This window comes from Paramisgurnus dabryanus, chromosome 23, assembly GCF_030506205.2.
Source record: "Paramisgurnus dabryanus chromosome 23, PD_genome_1.1, whole genome shotgun sequence".
NCBI lineage: Eukaryota > Metazoa > Chordata > Actinopteri > Cypriniformes > Cobitidae > Paramisgurnus > Paramisgurnus dabryanus.
In genome coordinates, this window is record NC_133359.1 from 27,244,692 (window position 1) to 27,257,402 (window position 12,711).

At 40.5% G+C, this 12,711-nt stretch overlaps 1 protein-coding gene across 1 annotated transcript in view; it reads left to right on the plus strand.

Moving 5' to 3' along the window:
* lrrk2 (leucine-rich repeat kinase 2) overlaps positions 1-12,711 on the plus strand; it is a 46,363-nt gene that overhangs the window by 28,361 nt on the left and 5,291 nt on the right. Inside the window, exons 34-46 of the mRNA XM_065291191.2 lie at positions 27-181; positions 945-1,091; positions 2,536-2,727; positions 2,849-2,995; positions 3,090-3,202; positions 3,367-3,557; positions 3,635-3,795; positions 3,878-4,048; positions 4,153-4,253; positions 4,344-4,544; positions 7,849-8,042; positions 8,135-8,207; positions 8,296-8,486. Of these exons, the coding sequence (XP_065147263.1) occupies positions 27-181; positions 945-1,091; positions 2,536-2,727; positions 2,849-2,995; positions 3,090-3,202; positions 3,367-3,557; positions 3,635-3,795; positions 3,878-4,048; positions 4,153-4,253; positions 4,344-4,544; positions 7,849-8,042; positions 8,135-8,207; positions 8,296-8,486 (2,037 nt within the window). The remainder of the gene's footprint in view (positions 1-26; positions 182-944; positions 1,092-2,535; positions 2,728-2,848; positions 2,996-3,089; positions 3,203-3,366; positions 3,558-3,634; positions 3,796-3,877; positions 4,049-4,152; positions 4,254-4,343; positions 4,545-7,848; positions 8,043-8,134; positions 8,208-8,295; positions 8,487-12,711) is intronic.

Genomic DNA, 12,711 nt, shown 5'->3' on the forward strand with positions numbered 1-12,711 from the left:
TGAAGTTGTGTTTGTTGTTTCCCCAGCCTCTCAGATGACAGGCCAGTGATTGAACTTCCTTACTATGAGAACTCAGAAGTGATTGTTCGCCTCTATGAGATGCCCTATTTCCCCATGGGTTACTGGTCCAGACAGATCAGCCGCCTGCTGGATATGTCCTCATTCATGCTGAATGGAAGAGGTAACTAGCCATACTTTTTTCTGCACTTCCACTGGTACAGTAGAGTAGATCATATTGCTAGCAACTCATGTCCACTGATTAAATGTTTGTGTAAGAATTAAAGCATCTGCTAAATGAATAAACAATAGCCTATGATCTAACAACCATTATTTACTTCACAACTACTGTATAGTATAAGTAGGGGTGTCCAGACTTTTTGTGTGGCGATCTACTTTTAAAATGACAGAGCAGACAAGATCTACCTGCTAAAAACACAGTTAATTATTTTTATAACACTTTAAGTGCTTGTTAGGACTATACCTCTACGTTGAATTTAGGGCTGTTAACATTACTCTATTATTTTTGAGTAGTTATGAAAATCATTGAGTACATGTCGAGTATTCCTTAAAAAACAAACTAGAAAATGACAACATATAAATCAGCGCTATGCTGCCTCGCCCTCTCTCTCTCGTTTGCTCGGCCTGGCCTTAGATTTATAAAAACACATTTGAGAAGAAAGGCGCAGCAACTCAGAGTAATTGTGAAACACGCAAGTATTTTAAGACCATAATGCCAATTTCTTATGTTAACCATAATGCCAATGTTAACTTATGTGCAATCTACCGGCATTGCCTTTGCGATTGACTGGTCGATCGCGATCGACGTATTGGACACCCCTGGTATGAGTCATGTCATGGGATGTTTGGAAGCAAAAGTTATTTTAAAAAGGTTTGTTTAATAAAATTTGGTGACATGATTTATGCTGCATTTGTGTACTCTTTAGAGAAAGCGCTGAGGCCAAACCGCATCTACTGGAGAAAGGGCATCTATCTGAGTTGGTCTGCTGAAGCTTATTGTATTGTGGAAGCCTCTTCCCTGGAGGAAAACCCAGCTAGCTTCATCAAGATCACCGTCCCCTGCTCTCGCAAAGGTGAGAGACCCATTAGGTGTCTTAATATTTATTTTAGGTTATCTTAATAGTTACAGTAGCTGTGATGATACTAATGATGGTGGTTAGGATATGATGATGATGGTGGTGGTGGTGATGCCACTGAGGTCATGATGGTGGTGAAGCGTCTTATGGGGATGTGTGTTGATGATGGTGGTTGTGATGATGATTAAGCTTCTTATGGTGATGATGATAGTGGTTGTGATGCCATTGTGGTCATGATGATGTTCAAGCTTCTTATAGTGATGTACAGGTGATGATAATGGTGATGCCATTGTAGTTATGTTGGTGGTGAAACTTATTATAGTGATGTACAGGTGATGATGATGATGATGGTCTTGATGCCATTGTGGTCATGATGGTGGTGAAGCTTCTTATAATGATGTACAGGTGATGGCGATGATGGTGTTGATGCCATTGTGGTCATGATGGTGGTGAAGCTTCTTATAATGATGTACAGGTGATGATGATGATGATGGTGTTGATGCCATTGTGGTCATGATGGTGGTGAAGCTTCTTATAGTGATGTATAGCTGATGATGATGGTGTTGATGCCATTGTGGTCATGATGGTGGTGAAGCTTCTTATAATGATGTACAGGTGATGGCGATGATGGTGTTGATGCCATTGTGGTCATGATGGTGGTGAAGCTTCTTATAGTGATGTATAGCTGATGATGATGATGTTGATGCCATTGTGGTCATGATGGTGGTGAAGCTTCTTATAATGATGTACAGGTGATGATGATGGTGTTGATGCCATTGTGGTCATGATGGTGGTGAAGCTTCTTATAATGATGTACAGGTGATGGCGATGATGGTGTTGATGCCATTGTGGTCATGATGGTGGTGAAGCTTCTTATAGTGATGTACAGCTGATGATGATGATGTTGATGCCATTGTGGTCATGATGGTGGTGAAGCTTCTTATAATGATGTACAGGTGATGATGATGGTGTTGATGCCATTGTGGTCATGATGGTGGTGAAGCTTCTTATAGTGATGTACAGGTGATGATGATGATGGTGTTGATGCCATTGTGGTCATGATGGTGGTGAAGCTTCTTATAGTAATGTACAGGTGGTGATGGTGATGATGATGATGGTGTTTATGCCATTGTAGTCAGTATGGTGGTGAAGTTTCTTATGGTAATGTGTAGGTGATGATGATGATTGTGGTTGTGACATGAATTTAGTGATGATGATGATGCAGGTGCTTATGTTGATGTGATGGTGGTTGTAATGTGATTGTAGTAATAATGGTTGAGATATGATTGTGGTGATGATGATGCTTAAGGTAATTATGATGATGTGATGGTGATGATGATGATAATAATAATGGTTGGTGTAAGATTGTGTGGATAATGATGGAGGGGATGTTGTGGTAGTGCTGATGATGGTATTGATAAGATCGCTGTCCTATATACAGGTCGTGTGTTGTTGGGACAGGTCGTGGATCACATTGATTCTCTGCTGGAAGAGTGGTTTCCAGGTCTCCTCGCCACTGATGTTAACGGCACTGGTGAGGCGCTACTGAAGAAATGGGCTCTATACAGCTTTAGTGATGGACAAAACTACCAGAAAATCCTACTGGAAGATCTGCTTTTCAACATTAATCCAGGTTTTTGCCAATTATTTCTCATTTTCTAAAACATAACACATTTCCATTATTCAAAGTATCCAGTCTATTCGCTGTTCATCTCTTCTTAAGTGGCTGTTTTGTTTGGATCCTTGTCTTTAAGATGGATTGCTGGTGAACCCAGAGGATCCCAGTTGTACTCTGCCCATCTCTCAGATATCTCCAGATCTGGTACTAAGTGACCAGCCATCCAGCATCATACTGGATCCAGAACAGCTGGAGATGGAGCTGTCTGCAGAATATCTGCTGGGTCAGTGCTAAAAAAAGAGAAATGCTTGGAATGTGTAGATAAAAAAACATTACTATCATAACGTAAAGAATAAATAATATAATTTTTATCAAAGGTGACGGAGGTTTCGGGTCTGTATATAAAGCTGTATACAAGAATGAAGAGGTTGCCGTGAAGATTTTCAACAAACATGCATCTGCACTTTATGTTCACCGACTGGTGCGACAAGTGAGTCTCTACCTGTAAACATGTGTATTAATATACTTACTTTTGGTCCATTTGGTCCCCCCATTAGCTGGTGTGTTCACCCATTCCTGTCTATGGATAATCCCACCCTAAAGGCAAGTATCACCATCAGCACATTCTTGATATGAAACCTTGTTTATCTGCAGGAACTGATAGTACTCGGGAAACTGCAGCACCCCAGTCTGGTTGGACTGTTGGCCGCCGGGTGCAACCCTCACATCCTGGTGATGGAATTGGCCCCGTGCGGTTCCCTGGACTTGCTCTTTGAGCGGAAAACATCAAGCCTTAACCGGAAACTCCAGCACAGGATAGCACTGCACGTGGCGGACGGTCTTAGGTGGGTTTTCAGTTAGCTATGTACCACAAAAGCTTATTTTACATGTATTACATTTTTTCTGTGCTTTGTCTAACCAGATATTTGCACGCTTCAATGATAATCTACCGGGATCTGAAGCCACACAATATTCTCCTGTTTAACCTGAAGACAGACTGTGAGGTCATCGCAAAGATTACAGATTACGGCATAGCGCAGTACTGCTGCAGTATGGGCGTCCGCAGCTCAGAGGGAACCCCAGGTCCATATTGATTCATTATAAACTACTGAGCAGAGGCTGCTTGTTTTGTGTATGCTTATCTTCGGGTTTCTCCTCCTTTCAGGCTTTAGAGCACCTGAGGTGGCTCGGGGAAATGTCATCTATAACGTCCAGGCAGATGTGTACTCATTCGGCCTGCTGATGTATGACCTATTGACCTACGGCGAGCGCATTTCAGATGGGATGAAGTTTCCCAGTGAGTTTGATGAGGTGGCTGTACAGGGAAAGCTACCAGGTAATGTGCACTCCTTTCTGTGTCAATACAACACTTTACTCTTTAAATACTGTATTGGGGGTTTTATTTATGTCCCCACGTGATTGATTGTCTCCATCATGTAGATCCAGTGAAAGACTATGGCTGTTCTCCGTGGCCGGGGTTCGAATGCTTGATGAGGGACTGTTTGAGAGAAAACCCCCAGGACAGACCCACTTCCATTCAGGTTAAACATCTGATTCGTCTTAACAAGGGCCACAGGAGGACTCGGATGTTTATAATGTAAAGTGAATGAGTTTCTCTGTTACTGTTGTAGGTGTTTGATCGTCTGAACTCTGCAGACATGCTGTGTCTACTGCGAGAGCGGACGGTGTTGGGTTTGCCTGGTGAGTGTTTGGCTGTCTCCTGTTCGGCGGGAGAAAAAGACGCCCATGTGTGGATCGGGGGCGGCAGCAGTAGCCAAAAACTGGGATGTGTTACGTCACTGGATCTTGAGACAGGAACAAGCTTACAACAGGTAATAAATGTTTTGCAGAAAAAAGTTCAATTAAAAATGAATCTACAGAAAGATTTTGACCTCAGCAAAGAGCGGATTTTTGAAAGTTGAAGAGTCGAAAATTCAGATATTTTGTATTGTGTTATATTATATATATATATATATCATTACTGTGCAAATAATTCACAATGATGTTTTACTCCCAGTGTTATTTTATTTGTGTTTGTGTATTATTTTACATTTGACATGTGTTGGGGAGACAGAACCCAATTGCAGACAGCTCATAACAAAAGACTTTATTTAATAACTGAAAATACCCTCAAGGGGGCAAACAAGGACAATAAAATCATCAGACATCATACACACAACGATCCAGCAGAAGACAGCAGACACAAGGGCATTAAATAGGGAAGAACTAAACTAGAGAATGAGACAGGTGTAGGGCGTAAACTAATGAATAATAAAATAAAATAATGAATATTTAACAAGTGGGTTGGGTCAGACTTAAGACAGGAGAGCATAGAGACAGAGCGCCGATATGCAAATTTGAAAACCACGCCCACCGGGGGGGAAAACAATCCAACCGTCTCCATTGACTTTGTATTGCGAGAGGCTGCCTCCTTGTCATTTCTGGCTTATAACAAAAAACTGAATAATGCCTAAAAGCTGCTGTGTGACAATATGTACAGCTAACAAGCCAAAGAACCCAGAAATAAGTTTTTATAAGCTGTCGAGCAGTAAAACCCAACCTTTAAGGAGAAAAAAGTGGATCGCCGACTACATTTCCCCCTAGTGGACGCAGTTCTACTAATAGAAGTACTATGAAAAGTTGCCTGTTTCCACTTTTGTTTCTTTAAACGCTCGTTTTATGAGGTCGACAGCTTAAAAAAAACGTATTTCTGGGTTTTTTGGCTTTTTAGCTGTACACCTTGTCACACAGCAGCTTTTATGTATTATTCTGTTTTTAATTTTAATCTGTAAATAAGTTTTTATAAGCTGTCGACCCCAAAAACGAGCTTTTAAAGACACAAAAATGGATACAGGCAACTTTTCATAGTAATACTATTAGTAGAACTGCGTCCAATAGGGGGAAACGTAGTCGGCGATCCACTTTATTCTCCTTAAAAGCTGGGTTTTACGGCTCGACAGCTTATAAAAACTTATTTCTGGGTTCTTTGGCTTGTTAGCTGTACATATTGTCACTCAACAGCTTTTAGGCATTATTCTGTTTTTTGTTATAAGCCAGAAATGACAAGGAGGCAGCCTCTCGCAATACAAAGTCAATGGAGACGGTTGGATTGTTTTCCCCCCCGGTGGGCGTGGTTTTCAGGTTATGACGCGCGGCGCTCTGTCTCTATAGGGCACACAAAACACAGATCATGTGACTCTCCACACATACACAAGACAATATGGGGACTGTCAGGATCCTGTCACTAGAAACAAGACTAAACACAAACATGTCTGACAGGATACTGACAACATTGAATAATACATTCGATTCAATTCAATTTCATTTATATAGTGCTTTTTTTTATTAGTTTAGCTTTTTTTGTAAAGCACATTGAATTGCCTTGATGAATGATTTGTGCTATATAAATACATTTTGATTGATTGATTGATTGATTGATTTTTACAATTGTTTAATTGTTCCAAAGCAGCTTTACATTAATAAAAACAATAGAGGACAACAAAAGGAGCAAAGTACAGCGGCTCGGATTAAACCATACTAGCGAGCGTAGTAATAATGTAACATATAGAAAAGAGTTTTAAGTTAAGCCAATGTCAGCTGACTACCTAGGGGTTGAGAAAAGTCCTAGGAGAAAAACCCTTTGGGAAAAACCTAGGGAGAAAAACCCCTAGAGAGAGAGCCAGACATAGCTAATTCTATAGAGGATATACTATATATTAAATACTATATTATAGAATATTATGGGAATTGTAAAGTTAAAGGACGCAGTTGGTTGTCGCTGGGCAGACTTAACAAAAAATACTATACATTAAATATTATAAGTAAAAAAAAATTTAAGGGAAGGTTCTTGACTGTGGAAGATGGCACAACAGTGCAGCCGACTATTGTTAAATTACGACCTAACATATTTAGTTTGGAGCTATTTGGTTCAATAATAACTATATATGTCTTATTGGAGTTATCTAATAGGAATAATAGGTTTTATTAGGAACTACAATCTTTATTACGGTGAAATGTACTAGGCACATTTCACTAGCGGTGAATGACTAAAGCCCAATTTATAGTCGTGCGTAAGTTCCACAGCGTAGCTACGGCGTAAGCTATCCGTAGCCTGTGCGTATCTCTGCGTAGCCTGACGTGCATCCTGCCAAATTTTTAACAGCGCATCAGTTCTACGCGGACCTCAAGCGCTGTGACTGGTCCACCAGAACCCCTCCCGTCAGGTAAAAAAAACTGTGCCGTAGGTATTTTCGTTTGCGACGGTGAAAACAAAGAATGGCCAAGTTGAGGAGTGATTTAACTCAAACTTCAACAAAAGTCGCTGTTAATTTACTTCCAACATTGCTGGTCTTCTCAAATCATACACAACAAGTTGCTGTTTCTTCTTCATCTGTGGGTTAACTTGCCAAGTTTCTTCTTCTTTGACGGTTGCGCTGCTACTGTGATTACACGCGTGGATACTGCCTACCATTGGTCTGCGCGTATGTTTGTACGTCGACACGGACAACGACGCAAAAGTATAAATAAAAACTGACGCGGAACCTACGCAGTCGCGGCTACGCCGTAGCACCTACGCACAACTATAACGAACCCTTAAGGAGTGAAAAATAAGCAGGAGGCAGCTGGAGCAAAGCAAATATAAATGCTTTGAGTGCATGGTAGAAATTATTGCCAATCTGATCACATCATTTGATTATAGCTTTTGACTGTCATTAAACATCTCACCATCTTCTTGCTTGATTGCATCTGCATGTGAAGACATAGCTACGTTTTTTTTGTTACTTTATTGTGATTGAGTATAAACATTTATATATTTTATTTTTTAAGTATTTAAAGAAAAGTTATGATGGAAGCAGATGTTAATGAAGTTAACAAAATAAAGATAAATGTATTAGTCAAAATTGTATTGCACCACTCCAAGTCTACCACAATCGTCCGCCTCCTTAAACATATTACATCAGTATAACGCACCAAATTAAACTAATATAATAAACTATACTTATTCACATAATGGCTAGGTGTCATGAAAGAAGATAACAATAAAAAGAATGACATTTTGTTTAAAAAGTTTAAACCCTTCCTGTCAAGTAAATATTGCTTGAGTCTTTCATCCTGTGAAATCTCTTCTTCTTTTAGGAGATTGACAGCAGTCCTGTTCTGTGTCTGGTTATGGTTCGAGCTCCAGGATCACATCATGACTGGTTAGTTGCTGGTACTCAGTCGGGTTCACTCTTTATTATGGACACCAAGAGTGCAGAGATTCTTCATTGTCTGAAGAGCGTGAAGGACTCCGTAACATCTCTGTACTTCCACAGTGACCTTCAGCACAGGTGATCACATCCAGAGATACAAATAGGAAGTGACACAGCTACTTAAATTATTTAAATTAAGATCAAACACAAATTATGTTTTGATTCTTTAGATGCCAAAAGAGTTACCTGTTAGTGGGGACAGCAGATGGAACGCTAGTCATTTATGAAGACTCAGTCTTAAAGGTATTACTTTGATAAAAAAAAAACTTTAGTAGCGAGTTTATAAGTTTAGCAGCAAAGTAAGGCAGAGTAACATGTTTTCTGGCTTCAGATGGTGAATGGTACTCCAGTAAAAACGCTGCAAGTCGGTGATGTGAGGACCCCTTTGATGTGTCTCGGCCCATCCAGTCACTTTCAGGAGCGCAGAGCTTTGTGGGCAGCGTGCGGTACTCGTGTGATCTCCTTCACTGTGGAATATGACATCTGCAAAAGCATAGACACCAAACCCAAACAGCTCCTTCTGTGAGTACTTTAATGATTTAACGTATGCCAAAGGGCAAATGTTTCTTTGAATTTGTTTAATAAATCTCAAGTCAAAAATGACATTCCAAAAACAAGTAAAACCAAAAATATTTCACATATTCATGAAATGCAATAGAAGTTCATAATACCCACAAATTCAATATCAAACATATCAAATACAATCAACAATTTCAAACACATTGAGCATCACAAAATCACAAAAATCACTTGCAAGTTCATAACTCATCAGTTCATTTAAAACAAGTTGAATGCCCATTGAATGTAAGTTGTTTGATCATTAAGTCGGTATTATTTTAGGAGGGCCTGTGGAGTTTGTGATTTGTTCATAGCTTGCATTATATCCAGTTTAAATAAAAAAACTGACTGGTGTGTCGTGAGTCTCCGTTTAACTCTTCACATGGCTCCAGCGGAAGAATCAACAATCCATACACAGCTTCAGCAAGAGTTTCAAAAAATCCATACACGACAGGATCAAGCGGAGTCATGTCTCCGTCTCCTAACATTGGACATCGCTATGGAAACTATGTCACATCTACATGCTCCTTATTTAAAGGAAAGGCTTTTATTAGCGGAGTTCAGCACATGAAGTTCGCTACAGTTTCACAACGTTTCCATTGGCCATTCATTTCTATTAACTTGAATGTTCTTTACCAAGACAATATCCCCTTCTTTCAAATAATTTTTTGTCTTGCCACTTTCATCAGGATTGCAAAGTACTAAGGTATTCCTTTTTTTAATCTTGTTCTGAAGATGTCAGCTAAACTTTGTACTTGGTCTTTAAGAACCATTGTTCTTTAAGCAACTCATTATTCTCAAAGTCTCTAGGTGGGGGGAGGTGTTGTACCTGTCTTTTCTGTCGAAAGAGTAGCAGGGGTGAGAATTAAGGGAAATTCTGGGTTGGAGGAAACTAGGTTTAAAGTCAGTGAATTCATCACCACAGTCACTTCCGCCATGAACGTGGTAAAGGCCTTGTGTGAAATGGGAAGATTTCTTAGTAAGTAGCATGCAATCAAGAATGCAATGAGCAATCCCGATCATTTGCTCCCAGTGACCACCTATATGAGAGGCTTGAGGTGGATATCCAGGTGCAATGATGTTCCTTCAGATATTTCTACACATCCTCTGAACAGACACAAGATTCATCCATTTTGAGTCCTCGAGAAGCTCCAACATAATTTGTGCCAAGATCAGAGTGTAGTTGTTTAACTGGCCCTCTGATCGCACAAAATATCCTTAAGGCAGTGATGAAACTACTAGAGCTCTTGCTTCGATTACTTCAATGTGGATGGCTCTCGTGCACATACATGCAAACATAACTGCCCACCTCTTGGAAATAGCTTGACCTCCTCTGGTCTTACGGGCAGTCACTTCCCATGGTCCGAAAACATCAACACCCACATGGGTGAAGGGTGGAGCTACTGTCAACCATTCCACTGGCAAATCAGACATCTGCTGATGTTCAGTCTTCCCTTGCAGCTTCTTGCATGTTACACACTTAAAAAGCAGACCACGTATGCACTTCTTACCTCCTACTAGCCAAAAACCAGCAGCTCTGACAGCACCTTCTGTAAAGTGTCTGCCTTGATGTTTTACATCCTCTTGATAATGTCGTACAATCATGGTTGCCACATGGTGTGTACGGTGATAGGGTTAACTTCATAAGTTTCCAGATCAGACCTTTTAATATGACCCTCTACTCGAAGTAAGCTGTTGCTGTCAAGTACAGGAGATAGTTTCCTCAACACACTCTTACAATTAAGGTTGTGAGTTGCAGTGATGCTCTTAATCTCTGTTGTAAAATTGAGCACCCTTCAAAACAAGAATTTTTGCTTTCTCAAGCTCTTCTTCAGAAGGACCTTTCTGCAGATATCCCATCCTCTGCAACTATCAACTTGTGAACGAAAGAATTGACAATGTAAATCAGATGTGCTATTGCTCTTATGAGAGTGTTAAAGTTAGATAATCTGCTGAATCTCGCAGAGTTCTATGTGAACTTTGGAACTTCAGTAAGGTTTGAACACACTTGTGGACATAATTCAGAATCAGAGGTTGGACATACAAGCTCAAATGATTCTTGTAATTCAGATCGAAGCTCAGAACTATGCAAGAATTGCAAGCCTGTGAGCCATGAACTGGTATCCAAGAGTGCTGCAGGCACAGATCTGGATTCATGGTATGCTGGGTTTAGTCTTATGGGAACATATCACCATTGTGCAGGTGAACTGGATTTATGGACCTGTTGAATTCTGTTGTTAACGTAAACATAGAACCTCCGTGTTTGATTATGGATGTAGCGTGACCATGTTGATCTGTCACCTTCAGGTATTCTACAGCAGCAATGGCTTTAACCTTTTTTTCCATTCAACCTCTATGTCCTCTGTCAAAGGGGAACCCCAACCCTCACCTTGTTTGGTAAGTTCTCTCAACAATAGTCTCCCTTGTATGGTAACAGGCGCAAGGAATCCAAGAGTGAATCCAAGAATCTCTCGGAGTGAAAGGCTTGTCATCATCTGAAACATGAAAGAGTCTCTTACAACATTCCAGGACACACCAAGACCACTTAGGATGGGAAGGCCATTAGAGAAAAGTTGTAGATCTTTAATGCCCTGAGCACATTTTTCCAAAGGAAAGGCTTTAATCGTATTTGGACAGTTAGAGATAGTCTTGTGCAGTCTTGTGTTCACTTGAGAAGGTTGATCGCTTTGGCCCGTGTATCACATGATTTCAGCATGTCATCAACATAGAACTCCTTTTCCACCAGCTTTCTGGTGTCACTGCCAAAACTGTCTTCATGTTCTTTTGCCGCTCTCCTTAGACCATAAATAGCCACAGCGTTGATGGGCTATTCCCAAAAACATCCACACGCATTCTGTGATTTCAGGGTTTGTTCAGGGTTGGAGCTAATCTCTGTAGTGCTCGGCCCTCCAGGGTAAGATTTAAATTGCCTTGCTTTACGGAATCTCATCAGGACCAGTATTAGGCTGTTATTCAATTCTGGGCCTGTGAGATTTACACTGTTCAGTGAAGAGACGGTGCAATCTTTGCATGCTCATTTGTTAGCAAATTCGCCATAAAATCCAGGAAGTGTGCTTTCATTTGCGGTTGCTTGTTCAGAGTGTGTCGCAGCACAAGAAGATGTTTCAATGCATAGTCTTTGTTGTTGGGAAGACTTTGTCTGGGCTCACAGAAAGGGAGTGGAGCAACCCAACTGTTGCCGTTGTCCTGAAAAAACTCTTTGTCCAAAATCTGGAAAAACCTAGTGTCTTCCACAGATGGAGCCATCTTATGATCATTTGCAGTGTAAAAGAAAACTGAATGACCAAATCTTTCACCATCAGTCACTAATAGAATGGTTTCCTCAGATGTGGATTCTAGAGGTTGTTGCGGATTAATATCCAACTTCTCTTTTACCTTGATTTGACTGTAGCATGGACTCAGAAAGCTGTGACATCCATTTTCTAAGATGAAAGTCTTGGAAGTATGAACTGAAGTGGGCCTATGAGCTTCTTTAAGACACACATTCTCGATGACAACCCAGCCCAAATCCAGCGGTATTTGGACCATTAATTTGTTTGTGTACTTTGTGTACTTGCAGGATGTCTTTGCCCAGTAAAAGAAGAATATCAGCATCGCAGTCGAGAAGTGATATTTCCTGTGCAATATGGAATGCTACACCAGGAGTTGGAATCTCTGCACAATTGTTTGGAAACCGATTACATTCTAGAAGAGTAGGGAGAGGTAGACTTATCTTTCCATCAATGGACTCCACAACAAAATCAGAAATTCTTCTGCTCGCTGTCTCTAGAAGGCCTGCACATGTTTTCAGTGTATAGAGCAATTGACTTGTTTTGATGTTGAAGATGTCAAAGAAATCTTTTCTCACTAAAGAGCTTTGCTCATCCAGGATAGCATACATCCTCTTTGATTTCTCTTTTTGTCCAGCTGGATAGACAGAAACTAGACAATTGCTCTCAGACCTTCTCTGCAGACTTCTGTGCATTCAGATGTAATCTTATGACTAGATGATCTGTCTTTCTCTCCGCCATGGTTTAATAAAGGGGTAGATGCCTGAGATTTCCAGGGTGCAGGACCTGGATAAAGTGCCAAGGGGTGATGGTCACTACCACACTCTTTGCACAGAACTTCTACGGTGCAGTTTTTGGCAAAGTGGTCTGTAGAAGAACAGCAACGGTAACACACAAAC